Source organism: Lonchura striata, chromosome 35 (genome assembly GCF_050655825.1).
Source record: "Lonchura striata isolate lonStrDom1 chromosome 35, ASM5065582v1, whole genome shotgun sequence".
Classification (NCBI taxonomy): domain Eukaryota; kingdom Metazoa; phylum Chordata; class Aves; order Passeriformes; family Estrildidae; genus Lonchura; species Lonchura striata.
Window position 1 is genome coordinate 700,414 of NC_140737.1, and position 17,087 is coordinate 717,500.

General features: G+C 40.0%; 1 protein-coding gene and 7 non-coding genes across 9 annotated transcripts in view; 6 read left to right on the forward strand and 2 right to left on the reverse strand.

Moving 5' to 3' along the window:
• The window catches only part of RACK1 (receptor for activated C kinase 1), a 9,752-nt gene extending 5,308 nt beyond the window's left edge, over nucleotides 1-4,444 (forward strand). For both annotated transcript variants that reach the window (XM_085565225.1, XM_077788952.2), the window contains exons 6-8: nucleotides 413-553; nucleotides 2,695-2,805; nucleotides 4,270-4,444. In XM_085565225.1, the coding sequence (XP_085421351.1) occupies nucleotides 413-553; nucleotides 2,695-2,805; nucleotides 4,270-4,335 (318 nt within the window). In that variant the 3' untranslated portion in view covers nucleotides 4,336-4,444. The remainder of the gene's footprint in view (nucleotides 1-412; nucleotides 554-2,694; nucleotides 2,806-4,269) is intronic.
• A 3,261-nt stretch (nucleotides 4,445-7,705) lies between these two features.
• TRNAV-CAC (transfer RNA valine (anticodon CAC)) lies at nucleotides 7,706-7,778 on the forward strand. The gene has a single exon. It is a non-coding gene; the product is annotated as a tRNA-Val (tRNA).
• Nucleotides 7,779-8,687: 909 nt separating this feature from the next.
• Nucleotides 8,688-8,759, forward strand: TRNAE-CUC (transfer RNA glutamic acid (anticodon CUC)). Its single transcript has one exon. It is a non-coding gene; the product is annotated as a tRNA-Glu (tRNA).
• Nucleotides 8,760-9,882: 1,123 nt separating this feature from the next.
• Nucleotides 9,883-9,988, reverse strand: TRNAL-CAA (transfer RNA leucine (anticodon CAA)). Its single transcript has 2 exons — nucleotides 9,951-9,988; nucleotides 9,883-9,928 (listed from the first exon to the last, which is right to left on the reverse strand). It is a non-coding gene; the product is annotated as a tRNA-Leu (tRNA).
• A 3,121-nt stretch (nucleotides 9,989-13,109) lies between these two features.
• On the reverse strand, nucleotides 13,110-13,182 carry TRNAK-CUU (transfer RNA lysine (anticodon CUU)). The gene has a single exon. It is a non-coding gene; the product is annotated as a tRNA-Lys (tRNA).
• Nucleotides 13,183-14,397: 1,215 nt separating this feature from the next.
• On the forward strand, nucleotides 14,398-14,470 carry TRNAV-CAC (transfer RNA valine (anticodon CAC)). The gene has a single exon. It is a non-coding gene; the product is annotated as a tRNA-Val (tRNA).
• Nucleotides 14,471-15,605: 1,135 nt separating this feature from the next.
• Nucleotides 15,606-15,678, forward strand: TRNAV-CAC (transfer RNA valine (anticodon CAC)). Its single transcript has one exon. It is a non-coding gene; the product is annotated as a tRNA-Val (tRNA).
• Nucleotides 15,679-16,551: 873 nt separating this feature from the next.
• Nucleotides 16,552-16,623, forward strand: TRNAE-CUC (transfer RNA glutamic acid (anticodon CUC)). The gene has a single exon. It is a non-coding gene; the product is annotated as a tRNA-Glu (tRNA).
• Nucleotides 16,624-17,087: the final 464 nt, after the last annotated feature.

A 17,087-nucleotide genomic window follows, 5' to 3' on the forward strand; every position in this document is an offset into this window, starting at 1 on the left:
AGCTCCTGGGGAATTGTTCTGAAGCTCTTTGAGATCTTCCTGGAGGTTCTTGAGAACTTCCTGGAGGTTTTGGAGACCTTTTAGGAGACCCCAGGGAACCTCTTGAGATTTGGGACGTTCCTGGGATGTTCTTGGGACGTTCCTGAGCTCCTGGGGGATCTTCTGAAGCTCTTTGAGATCCTCCTGGAGGTTCTTGAGACCTTTTGGAGCTCATGGGGTCGTTCTGGAGCTCTTGGGGGATCTTCCTGAAGCTCTTTAAGATCTTCCTGAAGGTTCTTGAGAACTTCCTGGAGGTTCTTGAGACCTTTTGGAGCTCCTCAAGACCTTTTGGAGCTCCTCGAGACCTTCTGGCCTCCATGACCCACATGTGGACCTCCAGGTGGGTCCACCCTGACTTTTGGGTTGTCCCCAGGACGGCCAGGCCATGCTGTGGGACCTCAACGAGGGCAAGCACCTCTACACGTTGGACGGCGGCGACGTCATCAACGCCCTCTGCTTCAGCCCCAACCGCTACTGGCTGTGCGCCGCCACCGGGCCCAGCATCAAGATCTGGGTGAGGAGAAGACAACCCCACCGGGGCGGTGGGACAACCCCACCGGGGCGGTGGGAATCGGGCACAGGTCCACCCGAAGCCATGATGAAACTTTTGGATGTCTCCGATTGTCCCGTGGGGAGACCCAGAGGCTGTTTCTGAGCTTGGGGTGGGGACCTGGTGGGACCATGGTGGGATCTTCTCAGGATTGTGGTGGGACCATGGGGGGGATCTGGACAGGATCCAGGTGGGACCATGGTGGGATTTGGGCAGGATCGTGGTGGGACCATGGTGGGATCTCAGTGAGATCCAGGTGGGATCTCAGCAGGATCCAGGATGGGATCTGGAGAGGTTCCAGGTGGGACCATGGTGGGATCTGGGCAGGATCGTGGTGGGACCATGGTGGGATCTGGGCAGGATCGTGGTGGGACCATGGTGGGATCTCAGTGAGATCCAGGTGGGATCTCAGCAGGATCCAGGATGGGATCTGGAGAGGTTCCAGGTGGGACCATGGTGGGATCTGGGCAGGATCGTGGTGGGATCTGGAGAGGTTCCAGGTGGGACCATGGTGGGATTTGGGCAGGATAGTGGTGGGACCATGGTGGGATCTCAGTGAGATCCAGGTGGGATCTCAGCAGGATCCAGGATGGGATCTGGAGAGGTTCCAGGTGGGACCATGGTGGGATCTGGGCAGGATCGTGGTGGGATCTGGAGAGGTTCCAGGTGGGACCATGGTGGGATCTGGGCAGGATCCAGGTGGGACCATGGTGGGATCTCAGTGAGATCCAGGTGGGATCTCAGCAGGATCCAGGATGGGATCTGGAGAGGTTCCAGGTGGGACCATGGTGGGATCTGGGCAGGATCGTGGTGGGATCTGGAGAGGTTCCAGGTGGGACCATGGTGGGATCTGGGCAGGATCCAGGTGGGACCATGGTGGGATCTCAGTGAGATCCAGGTGGGATCTCAGCAGGATCCAGGATGGGATCTGGAGAGGTTCCAGGTGGGACCATGGTGGGATCTGGGCAGGATCGTGGTGGGATCTGGGCAGGATCGTGGTGGGACCATGGTGGGATCTCAGTGAGATCCAGGTGGGATCTCAGCAGGATCCAGGTGGGATCTGGGCAGAATTGTGTTGGGATCTGGACAGGATCGTGGTGGGATCCATGGTGGGATCTTGGCAGGATCCAGGTGGGATCTGGGTGGGATCTCAGCAGGATCCACTCAGGATCCAGGTGGGATCTCAGCAGGATCCAGGTGGGACCATGGTGGAATCTGGAGAGGTTCCAGGTGGGATTTGGGGAAGTCCCAGGTGGGACCAGGTGGGATTTGGAGAAGATCCAGGTGGGATCTGGGCAGGATCTGAGCAGGATCCAGGTGGCATCTGGAGAGGTTCCAGGTGTGACCGGGTGGGATCTGGAGAGGTTCAGGTGTGACCGGGTGGGATCTGGGCAGGATCTGGACAAGATCCAGGTGGGACCAGGTGGGATCTGGAGAAGTTCAGGTGTGCCCAGGTGGCATCTGGAGAGGTTCCAGGTGTGACCCAGGTGGGATCTGGAGAGGTTCCAGGAGTGACCAGATGGTATCTGGAGAAGTTCCAGGTGGGATCTGGAGAGGTTCCAGGAGTGACCAGGTGGGATCTGAGGAGGTTCCAGGTGAGACCTTGAGAGGTTCCAGGTGGGATCTGGAGAAGTTCAGGTGTGACTAGGTGTGACTTGTTGGGATTTTGAGAGGTTCCAGGTGGGATCTGAAGTTCAGGTGGGATCTGGAGAAGTTCCAGGTGGCATCTGGAGAGGTTCAGGTGTGACCAGATGGGATCTGGAGAAGTTCAGGTGTGACTAGGTGGGATCTTGAGAGGTTCCAGGTGGGATCTGGAGAAGTTCAGGTGTGACTAGGTGTGACTTGTTGGGATTTTGAGAGGTTCCAGGTGGGATCTGAAGTTCAGGTGGGATCTGGAGAAGTTCCAGGTGGGATCTGGAGAAGTTCAGGTGTGCCCAGATGGGATCTGGAGAGGTTCAGGTGTGACTAGGTGGGATCTTGAGAGGTTCCAGGTGGGATCTGAAGTCCAGGTGGGATCTGAGGAGGTTCCAGGTGGGATCTGGAGAAGTCCAGGCGTGCCCAGGTGGCACCTGGAGAGCTTCCGGGCCTGACCGGGTGTCCCACAGGACCTGGAGGGGAAGATCATCGTGGACGAGCTGAAGCAGGAGGTCATCAGCACCAGCAGCAAAGCGGAGCCGCCCCAGTGCACCTCGCTGGCCTGGTCGGCCGACGGACAGGTGGGACCTCCTCACCTGGGTGGGATCTCCTCGGGTGGGATCTCCTCACCTGGGACCTCCTCACCTGGGTGGGATCTCCTCAGGTGGGATCTCCTCACCTGGGTGGGATCTCCTCGGGTGGGACCTCCTCACCTGGGTGGGATCTCCTTAGGTGGGATCTCCTCGGGTGGGACCTCCTCACCCACCTGGGGACCTCCTCACCTGGGGACATCCCTCACCTGGGTGGGATCTCCTCGGGTGGGATCTCCTCGGATGGGATCTCCTCACCTGGGACCTCCTCACTTGGGTGGGATCTCCTCGGGTGGGACCTCCTCACCTGGGTGGGATCTCCTCATCTGGGTGGGATCTCCTCACCTGGGTGGGATCTCCTCAGGTGGGATCTCCTCGGGTGGGACCTCCTCACCCACCTGGGGACCTCCTCATCTGGGGACCTCACCCACCTGGGTGGGATCTCCTCAGGTGGGACCTCCTCACCTGGGTGGGATCTCCTCATCTGGGTGGGATCTCCTCAGGTGGGACCTCCTCACCCACCTGGGGACCTTCTCACCTGGGTGGGATCTCCTCATCTGGGTGGGATCTCCTCACCTGGGTGGGATCTCCTCAGGTGGGATCTCCTCGGGTGGGACCTCCTCACCCACCTGGGTGGGATCTCCTCGGGTGGGACCTTCTCAGGTGGGACCTTCTCACCTGGGGACATCACCCACCTTGGGACCTCCTCACCCACCTGGGTGGGACCTCCTCAGGTGGAACCTCCTCATCTGGGGACATCACCCACCTGGGTGGGACCTCCACACCTGGGTGGGATCTCCTCAGGTGGGATCTCCTCGGGTGGGACCTCCTCACCCACCTGGGTGGGACCTCCACACCTGGGTGGGATCTCCTCAGGTGGGATCTCCTCGGGTGGGACCTCCTCACCCACCTGGGTGGGACCTCCTCACCTGGGGATGGGGGATTTGAGTGACCCTTGATGTTTGCGTGACCTTTAACCTTTTGAGTGACCCCTGAGTGACCCCTGAGTGACATTTGGCCTTTGAATGACCCCTGAGTGACCTTTGAGTGATCTTTAACCTTTTGAGTGACCCTCGACCCCTTAATGACCTTTGCATAACCCTTGAGTGACCCCTGTGTGACCTTTGTCCTTTGAGTGACCTTTGAATGACCCCTGGGTGACCTTTAGCCTTTTGAGTGACCCTTGCGTGACCTTTGCATGACCCTTGAGCAATTTCTGAGTGACCTTTAATCCCTGAGTGACCCTTGAGTGACCTTTGGCCTTTGAGTGACCCCTGAGTGACCTTTAACCTTTTGAGTGACCCTTAAGTGACCTTTGAGTGACCCTTGAGTGACCTTTGGCCTTTTGAGTGACCTTTGCGTGACCCTTGAGCGATCTCTGAGCGACCCCCGAGTGACCCTTGACCTTTGCGTGACCTTTTGACCCCCGGCTGACCTCTGACCTTTCACCCCCAGACCCTCTTCGCTGGCTACACCGACAACCTGGTGCGGGTGTGGCAGGTGACCATCGGCACCCGCTGACCCAAAATCCGCCTTTTTCACCCCAAAAATCGAAAAGTCGCCGCCGGAGTCGCTTCCCGTCACCTCCGCAAAGAAATAAAATAAAAATAAAAATAAAAATAAAAATGAACTTTCTGATGACGTCATCGGGGGAGGGATTTCGGGGCCGTTTCTCGCGTTTTTTGGGGGAAAATCTTAAATCTTAACAAAAACACCCGAAATTTAAAAAAAAAAAACCCAAAATTTAAAAAAAAAACCCAACAAAAATTTAAAGAAAACCCCACAATTTAAAAAAAAACAAATTAACAACAAAATTTAAAAAAAAAAAAACCAAAAAATAAAAAGTTTTCCCGGTGCTCGTCCGGTTTTCCCGGTTCCCTCCTGGTTCTCCCAGTTCTCCCGGTTCCCGCCCGGTTCTCCCGGTTCCCTCCCGGTTCTCCCGGTTTCCGTCCGGTTCTCCCGGTTCTCCCGGTTCTCACGGTTCCCGTCCGGTTCTCCCAGTTCCCTCCCGGTTCTCCCTGTTTCCGTCCGGTTCTCCCAGTTCCCTCCCAGTTCCCGCCCGGTTCTCCCGGTTCTCCCGGTTCCCACCCAGTTCTCCCATTTACCGCCCGGTTCTCACGGTTCCCTCACGGTTCTCACGGTTCCCTCCCGGTTCCCTCCCGGTTCCCACCCGGTTCTCCCGGTTCTCCCGGTTCCCGCCCAGTTCCCTCCCGGTTCTCCCGGTTCTCCCGGTTCCCGTCCGGTTCCTGCCCGGTTCTCCCGCTTCCTGCCCGGTTCTCCTGGTTCCCTCGCGGTTCCCGCCCGGTTCTCCCGGTTCCCTCCCGGTTCTCCCAGTTCCCTCCCGGTTCTCCCAGTTCCCTCCCGGTTCTCCCGGTTCCCTCACGGTTCTCCCAGTTCCCTCCCGGTTCTCCCGGTTCCCGCCCAGTTCTCCTGGTTCTCCCAGTTCCCTCCCGGTTCTCCCAGTTCCCTCCCGGTTCCCTCCCGGTTCTCCCAGTTCCCTCCCAGTTCCCGCCCGGTTCTCCCGGTTCTCCCGGTTCCCATCCGGTTCTCCCGGTTCCCGGCCGGTTCTCCCGGTTCCCTCCGGTTCTCTCGGTTCTCCCGGTTCTCCCGGTTCCCGTCCGGTTCTCCCGGTTCCCTCCCGGTTCTCCCGGTTCCCTCCGGTTCTCTCGGTTGTCCCGGTTCTCCCGGTTCCCTCCCGGTTCTCCAGGTTCCCTCCCGGTTCTCCCAGTTCCCTCCCGGTTCTCCCGGTTTCCGTCCGGTTCTCTTGGTTCTCCCGGTTCCCGCCCGGTTCTCCCGGTTCTCCCGGTTCCCTCCCGGTTCTCCCGGTTTCCATCCGGTTCTCCCGGTTCCCGCCCGGTTCTCCCGGTTCCCTCACGGCTCCCTCCCGGTTCTCCCGGTTCTCCCGGTTCCCGCCCGGTTCTCCCGGTTCCCTCACGGCTCCCTCCCGGTTCTCCCGGTTCTCCCGGTTCCTGCCCGGTTCTCCCGGTTCCCTCGCGGTTCCCGCCCGGTTCTTCCAGTTCCCACCCGGTTCTCCCGGTTCCCGCCCGGTTCTCCCGGTTCCCTCCCGGTTCTCCCGGTTCTTCCAGTTCCCGCCCGGTTCTCCCGGTTCCCGCCCGGTTCTCCCGGTTCCCGCCCGGTTCTCCCGGTTCCCACCTGGTTCTCCCGGTTCTCCCGGTTCTCCCGGTTCTCCCGGTTCTCCCGGTTCCCTCCCGGTTCTCCCGGTTCCCGCCCGGTTCTCCCGGGAATCGCCGCGGCTTTTCCGCCTTCCGGCGCTCCCCGTGCCCGGGGCTGGCTCCGGTTCCCGAGCGACGGCGGGGCGGGGCGGGAGCGTCACTTCCGGTGCCCCCGGTGGACCGGGGCGGGAAACGGGGCGGTCCGAGCCCCAAGTCCCGGTTCTGGTCCCGGTACGGGTCCGGTTCCCCGTCTCTCCATCAGTCCCGGTCCCGGTCCCGGTCCCGGTCCTGGTCCAGTTCCCAGTTCCGGTCCCGGTCCGGGTCTTAGTCCCAGTCCCGGTCCTGGTCTCGGTTCTGGTCCCGGTACGGGTCCGGTTCCCGGTCCCCATCCCACTCCCACTCCCACTCCCGGTCCTGATCTTGGTCCCGGTCCCGGTCCCGGTCCCGGTCCTGGTTCTGGTCCCGGTCCGGGTCCCACTCCGAATTTTGGTCCAATTCCCATTCCCGGTCCCGGTCCCGGTCCCGGTCCCGGTCCCGGTCCCAGTCCTGGTCCTGGTCCGGGTCTTAGTCCCAGTCCCGGTCCTGGTCCTGGTCCTGGTCCTGGTCCTGGTCCAGTTCCCGGTCCCAGTCCGGGTCCCACTCCAACTCTCGGTCCAACTCCCGGTCCCGGTCCCTGTCCCACTCCCGGTCCTGATTTTGGTCCCGGTCCCAATCCTGGTCCCTGTCCCGGTCTGGGTCCCGGTCTTGGTCCCGGTCCCGCTCCCACTCCCACTCCCGGTCCTGATCTTGGTCCTGGTCCCGGTCCCGGTCCCGGTCCCGGTCCTGGTTCTGGTCCCGGTCCGGGTTCTGCTCCTGCTCCCGCTCCCGGTCCGGGTCCCATTCCCGGTCCCGGTCCGGTTCCCATTCCCACTCCTGCTCCCGGTCCCGCTCCCGGTCCCGGTTCTGGTCCCATTCCCGATCCCGGTCCCGGTCCGGTTCCGGTCCTGCTCCCGGTCCGGGTCCCATTCCCGGTCCGGTTCCGGTCCCGCTCCCGCTCCCGGTCCGGTTCCGGTCCTGCTCCCGATCCAGGTCCCACTCCCGCTCCCGCTCCCGGTCCGGTTCCCGTTCCCGGTTCTGGTCCCGGTCCCGGTCCCGCTCCCATTTTCCCCAAATTCTCTTTTTTCCGCGCTTTTCCCTCCGTGTGGCGCGGAGCGGGCGCGCCGTTTCTGTGGTGTAGCGGTGACAACGTTCGCCTTTATTTTATTTTATTTTATTTTATTTTATTTTATTTTATTTTATTTTATTTTATTTTATTTTATTTCGAGCCCGTTAGGGAAGCGCAGCGTCGCACGGCGTTTCTGTAGTGTAGTGGTTATCACGTTCGCCTTTATTTTAATTTAAATAATTTAATTTAATTTAATTTAATTTAATTTAATTTAATTTAATTTAATTTAATTTTATTTAATTTTATTTAATTTTATTTTATTTTATTTTATTTTATTATATTTTATTTTATTTTATTTTATTTCGAGCCCGTTAGGGAAGCGCAGCGTCGCACGGCGTTTCTGTAGTGTAGTGGTTATCACGTTTGCCTTTATTTTAATTTAATTTAATTTAATTTAATTTTATTTTATTTTATTTTATTTTATTTTATTTTATTTTATTTTATTTTATTTTATTTTATTTTATTTTATTTTATTTTATTTCGAGCCCGTTAGGGAAGCGCAGCGTCGCACGGCGTTTCTGTAGTGTAGTGGTTATCACGTTCGCCTCACACGCGAAAGGTCCCCGGTTCGAAACCGGGCAGAAACAGCTGCAATTTCTCCTTTTTTTCTCCTTTTTTTCCTTTTTCCCCTCATTTTCCCCCTCACTTTTACATTTTCATCCCATCTGAGCCATTTTTCTCCTTTTTTCCCTTTTCTTCCCCTCACTTCTGAAAAAATTTGGGCAGAATTTGACCCAATTTTAGGCAAAATTTGACCCATTTTTAGGCAAAATTTGACCCAATTTTGTGCAAAATCAATTTTGGCAGTGTAGCCCAATTTGGGCAGAATTTGACCCAATTTGGACAGAATTTGACGCAATTTGACCAGAATTTGACCCAATTTTGGCAAAATTTGACCCAATTTTAGGCAAAATTTGACCCAATTTTGTGCAAAATCAATTTTGGCAGTGTAGCCCAATTTGGGCAGAATTTGACGCAATTTGACCAGAATTTGACCCAATTTGGGCAAAATTTGACCCAATTTTGGGCAGAATCAATTTTAGCAGAATTTGACGCAATTTTGGCAGAATTTGACCAAATTTGGGCAAAATTTGACCCAATTTTGGGCAGAATTTCAGGTTGTGCCCCAGACCCCATTTTGGGTGTAAAATCCCATTTTTCCCATCATTTCCCTGACCCCATTTTGGGTGTAAAATCCCCTTTTTCCCATCATTTCCCTGACCCCATTTTGGGTGTAAAATCCCCTTTTTCCCATCATTTCCCTGACCCCATTTTGGGTGTAAAATCCCCTTTTTTCATCATTTCTGCCAGGACAATCCGCACTTGGGTGGGTGAAATGATGGTTGGAAAGTCGGGAGAAATTTTATCAGTCGGAATGTATGAAAAAAAGGGCAAAAAACACATAAAAAAACCTTTTTTCCATCAATTTAGCCCCCAAAAAATTAAAATATAATTAATTTGGGTGGTATTTCGGGGGGTATTGGGTAACATTGGCCTCCCTGGTGGTCTAGTGGTTAGGATTCGGCGCTCTCACCGCCGCGGCCCGGGTTCGATTCCCGGTCAGGGAAGAATTTCTTATTGACAAAAACCAATTCAAATTTTATTGATTTGTTCATTTATTTTAATCTCTTTTCAGTGAAACATCTCCTAAGCCCCAAAATTTCCCTTTTTCTCCTATTTTTGGTGCTTCTCGCTCCGTTAGCGAGCGATAAATGAGTAAATAAGAAATAAGCAATAATGATATTTTATTTATTAATTTTATTTATTAAATGTATTGAATGTATTCATTTATATGAAAGGCGTTTAACGGCTGTGCTAAAACAACTGCAATTATAATATACATATATATAATAAAATTAATATTTATATTATATGACATTACATTATATTGTATTATATTATATGATATAATGCAATTTTTTTATAATGTAAATAATATTTCTGTAATATGTTAATATACTATATTATTATATATTATTTATAACACATGATTATTTGTAATATATTAGAAATAATATGTTTTTATTACAATATTTATATTATATTGTATTATGTTATATTACATTACATTACATTACATTACATTACATTACATTACATTATATTATATTATATTATATTATATTATATTATATTATATTATATTATGTTATATATTGCATGATATGATACTGTGTTAAATTATATTAAATTATATTAAATTAATTCTATTCATTTATATTTAGTTATGTTACATTACATTACATTACATTATATATAAAATATTAAAAAAAAAAAAATATATATATAAAATTCCGAAATTAAACAATGACGATTGTTGAGGCCTTAATTATTTGTAATTAGGATTTTTTAATGGAGATTAATCATTTCAGAAGGCAGCAAGATTTCCAAAAATTACAGAAACATGGAAAAGGGGGGGGAGATTTGAAATATGAACATTTTCTAATAATAATTATAAAAAATTGGAATTAATAACTTGAAAGAGAGGGATAATAAATGGAAAAAAATTGTAATTTTAGAGAGGGAAAAAATAAGATTTAAAAAGGGACTGACGCTTTGAAAAGGAGAATCATGATATCAAAAGGAATGAAAATTTGAAATGATTTATAATAATAATAATTGATGAAGGAAGAATAATTTGGAAAAGGGGAATTAATTTAATTTATTTTTATTTTTGACCAAAATAGGCCGTGTCAGGAGTGGGATTCGAACCCACGCCTCCAGCAGGAGACCAGAATTCCCGAGGGAAGGAGAAATTCCTTGAGTCTGGCGCCTTAGACCACTCGGCCATCCTGACGGTGAAAATTTGGGGCAAAAAACAGTGAATCGGGCATTTAAAAATCAGAATTTGTCACTTTTATTTTAATTTAATTATTTTATTTTATTTTATTTTATTTTATTTTATTTTATTTTATTTTATTTTATTTTATTTTATTTTATTTTTTAAAATTTTATTTTATTTTATTTTATTTTATTTTATTTTATTTTATTTTATTTTATTTTATTTTATTATTGCATTGAATTTTAATTTAAATTTACATTTAAATTTATTTATGTATATATGCATGTGTGTATTTGTTTTTGTTTGTTTGGGGGGGGGGCATTTGGATTTCTTTTAATTTTCTTTTAATTTTTTATTATTGAGTCTGGCGCCTTAGACCACTCGGCCATGCTGACGGCGGAAATTTGGGGTAAAAAACAGCGAATCAGGCATTTAAAAATCAGAATTTGTCACATTTAATTCAATTTAATAATTTAATTTAATTTAATTTAATTTAATTTAATTTTATTTTATTTTATTTTATTTTATTTTATTTTATTAAAATTTATTAAAATTTATTAAAATTTATTAAAATTTACTAAAATTTATTAAAATTTATTTATTTATTTATTTATTTATTTATTTATTTATTTATGGTTTTTTGTTTGGGAGGCGTTTGGTTTTATTTTAATTTACTTTTAATGAAATTTTTTTTTTTTTTAAATTTAATTTTTCATCTTTGAGTCTGGCGCCTTAGACCACTCGGCCATCCTGACGGCGGAAATTTGGGGTAAAAAACAGCAAAACGGGCATTTAAAAATCAGAATTTGTCACTTTTATTTTAATTTAATTATTTGATTTAATTTAATTTAATTTAATTTAATTTAATTTAATTTTATTTTATTTTATTTTATTTTATTTTATTTTATTTTATTTTATTTTATTTTATTAAAATTTATTAAAATTTATTAAAATTTATTCATTTATTCATTTATTCATTTATTCATTTATTTATTTATGGTTTTTTTTTGGGAGGCGTTTGGTTTTATTTTAATTTACTTTTAATGAAATTTTTTTTTTTTTTTAAATTTAATTTTTTATCCTTGAGTCTGGCGCCTTAGACCACTCGGCCATCCTGACGGCGAAAATTTGGGGTAAAAAACAGCAAAACGGGCATTTAAAAATCAGAATTTGTCACTTTTAATTCAATTTAATAATTTAATTTAATTTAATTTAATTTAATTTAATTTTATTTTATTTTATTTTATTTCATTTCATTTCATTTCATTTCATTTCATTTCATTTCATTTCATTTTATTAAAATTTATTAAAATTTATTAAAATTTATTCATTTATTCATTCATGCATGCATTTATTTATTTATTTATTTATTTTGGGGCAAAAAACAGCAAAACGGGCATTTAAAAATCAAATTTTGTCACTTTTATTCAATCATTCCTTCATTCATTCCTTCAATAAAAAAGGGAGGGAAAAAAAAATGAACAAACGCCCAAAAAAGAAGGGAATAATAAGGTAAGAATAATAATTTTTAACTATAATAGTAATCAAGAAGAATAAATTTGAGTAATGAAAATTTAAAAATTACGATCATGTAAAAATGAGGAAAAATAAAATAATAAATGAGATGAGATTTCGGAAGCGAAAGGAATAAACATACATGTAAATATATATATAAATATACAATAAATATATATAATAAATACATATATTAAACATATGTAATAAATATATCTATTATAAATATATGTAAAATAAATATAATTTTTGGGGGATAAATATATATAATAAATACATATATTAAATATATCTAATAAATATATATAAAATAAATATAATTTTTTGGGGGATAAATATATATAATAAATACATATATTAAACATATCTAATAAATATATCTATAATAAATATATCTATAATAAATATATTTTTGGGGGGATAAATATATATAATAAATACATATATTAAAAATATCTAATAAATATATCTATAATAAATATATATAAAATAAATATATTTTTGGGGGGGATAAATATATATGATAAATATATATAATAAATACATATATTAAATATATCTAATAAATATATCTATAATATATATATATATAAAATAAATATAATTTTTTGGGGGATAAATATATATAATAAATACATATATTAAATATATCTAATAAATATATCTATAATAAATATCTATAAAATAAATATAATTTTTTTGGGGGATAAATATATATAATAAATACATATATTAAACATATCTAATAAATATATCTATAATAAATATATATAAAATAAATATAATTTTGGGGGGGATAAATATATATAATAAATACACATATTAAACATATCTAATAAATATATCTATAATAAATATATATAAAATAAATATAATTTTTTGGGGGGATAAATATATATAATAAATACATATATTAAACATATCTAATAAATATATCTATAATAAATATATATAAAATAAATATAATTTTTATGGGGATAAATATATATAATAAATACATATATAAAATATATCTAATAAATATATCTATAATAAATATATATAAAATAAATATAATTTTTGGGGGGATAAATATATATAATAAATACATATATTAAACATATCTAATAAATATATCTATAATAAATATATATAAAATAAATATATTTTTTGGGGGGATAAATATATGTAATAAATACATATATTAAACATATCTAATAAATATATCTATAATAAATATATATAAAATAAATATATTTTTTGGGGGGATAAATATATATAATAAATACACATATTAAATATATCTAATAAATATATCTATAATAAATATATATAAAATAAATATATTTTTTGGGGGATAAATATATATAATAAATACATATATTAAATATATCTAATAAATATATCTATAATAAATATATATAAAATAAATATATTTTTTGGGGGGATAAATATATATAATAAATACATATATAAAATATATCTAATAAATATATCTATAATAAATATATATAAAATAAATATATTTTTGGGGGGGATAAATATATATAATAAATACACATATTAAATATATCCTATAATAAATATATCTAAAATAAATATAATTTTTTGGGGGTGGATCAGTAATAAAATAAGATTTCTCCGCCCAACGTGGGGCTCGAACCCACGACCCTGAGATTAAGAGTCTCATGCTCTGCCGACTGAGCTAGCCGGGCGCTGCGATATTAATGGTAAAATTCAATTTTTTTCCCCAAATTCTCGTCCTGATTTTGGGCAAATTTGGGGCAAAAGCTCCAAAAGGATCCCCCGGGAACCAAAAAAAAAATCCCGCCCAAAGGCGAGAGGTTCCGGAGCGATTTTAACCGTGTTGAAACGAGAAAATAAAATAAATATTCAATATTTCGGTGGATCCCGAGTATGGAATTCCCAAAAATAAAGTAAATATTTATTTTGGTGGATCCCGAGTATGGAATTCCCAAAAATGCAAATAAATATTTATTTTGGTGTATCCTGAGTGTGGAATTCTCAAAAACAGAAATAAATATTCAAAATTTTGGTCCATCCCATTCCCAAAGCGACAAATTAATTTAATTTAATTTAATTTAATTTAATTTAATTTAATTTAATTTAATTTTTATTTTATTTTAAGAAGCACAGCACCGCCTGTTTCTGTAGTGTAGCGATTATCACGTTCGCTTTTATTTTATTTTATTTTATTTTATTATTTTATTTTATTTTTATTTTATTTTATTTTATTTTATTTTAAGAAGCACAGCACCGCCCGTTTCTGTGGTGTAGCGGTGATCACGTTCGCCTTTAATTTAATTTAATTTTATTTTATTTTATTTTTTTATTTTATTTTATTTTAAGAAGCACAGCACCGCCCGTTTCTGTAGTGTAGCGATTATCACGTTCGCTTTTATTTTATTTTATTTTAATTTATTTTATTTTTATTTTATTTTTATTTTATTTTTATTTTATTTTATTTTATTTTTATTTTATTTTTATTTTATTTTTATTTTATTTTTATTTATTTCGAGCCCGTTAGGGAAGCGCAGCGTCGCACGGCGTTTCTGTAGTGTAGTGGTTATCACGTTTGCCTTTAATTTAATTTAATTTAATTTAATTTAATTTTATTTTATTTTATTTTATTTTATTTTATTTTATTTTATTTTATTTTATTTTATTTTATTTTATTTTATTTTATTTTATTTCGAGCCCGTTAGGGAAGCGCAGCGTCGCACGGCGTTTCTGTAGTGTAGTGGTTATCACGTTTGCCTTTATTTTAATTTAATTTAATTTAATTCAATTTAATTTAATTCAATTCAATTTAATTTAATTCAATTTTATTTTATTTTATTTTATTTTATTTTATTTTATTTTATTTTATTTTATTTCGAGCCCCTTAGGGAAGCGCAGCGTCGCGCGGCGTTTCTGTAGTGTAGTGGTTATCACGTTCGCCTCACACGCGAAAGGTCCCCGGTTCGAAACCGGGCAGAAACAGCAAATTTTGGTTTAATTTTTAGTTTTTAATTCTTCCCCAAATTAATTCACGGCGACGCTGATTAAAGAAAAAATTAATAATTAAAAAAATATATATTTTTAGGACAAACTGCTGCATTTTTACTTTGCCGCTGAAAAATATAAAATAGTCCAGAAAAATGCAAATATTAAAAATATTTCCCCCCAAAAATTGGCAAAAATCAAAAATATTCCAGAAAAAAACCCTCAAATTTTAAAAATATTCCAGAAAAAAATTTCAAAACCATAAAATATTCCAGAAAAAAAGGGCAAAAAAAGGAACTATTTCAGAATAAACAAAAAATTTAAAAATATTTTAGAAAGAAAAATTTCAAAACCCATAAAATTTCCTGAATTTTAAAAAATAATCAAAAATATAAACTATTGTAGAAAAATGTACAAAATTTAAAAATATTCCACAAAAAGTTGCAAAAAATAGAAATATTCTACAGGGAAAAAATAAAAATATAAAATACACCAGAATTAAAAAAATAAAAAAATCCCAGAAAAAAAAGGAAAAATATAAAATATTCCTGAAAAAAAGCAAAAATATAAAAATATTTTTTAAAAAAGAATAAAAATATATAATATTGCAGAAAAAAAGCAAAAAATTAAAAATATTCCAGAAAAAAGGGAAAAATTAAAAATGTTCCATTTTAAAAATCGCAAGAATAGAAAATATTCCATTAAAAAAGTACAAAAACATAAAAATATTCCTGAAAAAACCCAAAAATAAAAAAATATTCCAGAAAAAAGAACAAAAATTAAAAATATTCCTGAATAAAAGTATAGAAATATAAAATATTCCAGAAAAAATGGGAAAAAATCCAGAAAAAAAATTTTAAAATATTAAAAAAATTTTGCAAAAATATAAAATATTCCTGAAGGGAAAAAAAAAATATTCCAGGAAATAAAAAGCAAAAATTAAAATTTAAAAAAAAAATTGCAAAAATAGAAATAATTCCCAGAATAAATTAAAAAAAAAATTTAAATATTGAAGAGAAAAAGCAGAAATTAAAATTATTCCAGAAAATAAATAAAATATATAAAATATTCTGGAAAATAAATTAAAAATTAAAAGTATTCTGGAAAAAATACAATAATAAACTCGTGCGGCGTTTCTGTAGTGTAGTGGTTATCACGTTCGCCTCACACGCGAAAGGTCCCCGGTTCGAAACCGGGCAGAAACAGCTGAAATTTTGAAAATTTTTTCGGTTTTTTACCCTTTTTACCCCCAAAAAATAACCAAAAAAACCCCAAAATCTCCCCCAAAAAAACCCCAAAAATGAAATTATTGTGCGGAGGAGGAGAGGAGGAGTTGGAGTCGCGCGTTTCTGCTCCTGGGGGGAATAATTTGAATTATTTGGGGTTTTTTTGGGGGGTGAGTTGGGATCGCGGCCAAAATCCGCTCCTGATTTTGGGGGTTTCAGGTTATTCCAAAAAAAACCCCCAAAACCCCCAAAACTTCAAAAAAATCCCCCAAAAAACCCCCCAAAAAAACCCCCAAAAACCCCATAAAATAAACCAAAAATAACCCGAAAAATCCCCAAAAAACCCAAAAAAATCCCCAAAACCCCAAAAAAACAAAAAAAAAACCCCAAAAATCCCCAAAAAAACTCAAAAAAAGGAAATTTGGGGGGTAAAAAGGAAATTATTTGGGGAGTAAAAAGGAAATTTTTAGATAAAAAGGGAAGTTTTGAGGGTAAAAAGGGACATTTTTAGATGTATAAAAGGATTTTTTGAGGGTAAAAAGGGATATTTTTGGGCGTTAAAAGGAAATTTCTTGGGGGTAAAAATTGAATTTTTGGGGGTAAAAAGGAAATTTTTTGCGTGTAAAAAGGGAATTTCTTGGGTGTACAAAGTGAATTTCTGGGGGGTAAAAAGTGAATTTTTGGGCGTTAAAATGAGTATTTTGGAGGGTAAAAGAGGCATTTTTTGGGGGAAAAGGGAACGTTTGGGGTAACAATTAAAATTTTGGGGGTAAAATGGGAGTTTTTTAATGAATTTAACCCAAAAAATGTGAATTTGGGTGGTATTTTGGGGGGTATTGATCAATATTGGCCTCCCTGGTGGTCTAGTGGTTAGGATTCGGCGCTCTCACCGCCGCGGCCCGGGTTCGATTCCCGGTCAGGGAAGAATTTCTTATTGACAAAAACCAATCCAAATTTTATTGATTTGTTCATTTCTTTTAATCTCTTTTTAGTGAAACATCTCCTAAGCCCCGAAATTTCCCTTTTTCTCCTCTTTTTCGTGCTTCTCGCTGTGTTAGCGAGAGATAAATAAGTGAGTAAATAAGAAATAATGATTTTTTTTAAATTAATTATATTTATTAAATTTATTGAATGTATTCATTTATATGAAAGGCGTTTACCGGCTGTGCTAAAATAACCGCAGTTATAATAAAGATATATATAATGATAAAAATAATATTTACATTATATTACATTACATTATATTGTATTATATTATATTACATGACAATATAATGCAGTATTTGTATTATAATATAAATAATATTTCTGTAATATATTATTATATATTATTTATAGCACATGATTATTTGTAATATATTAGAAATAATATGTTTATAATACAATAT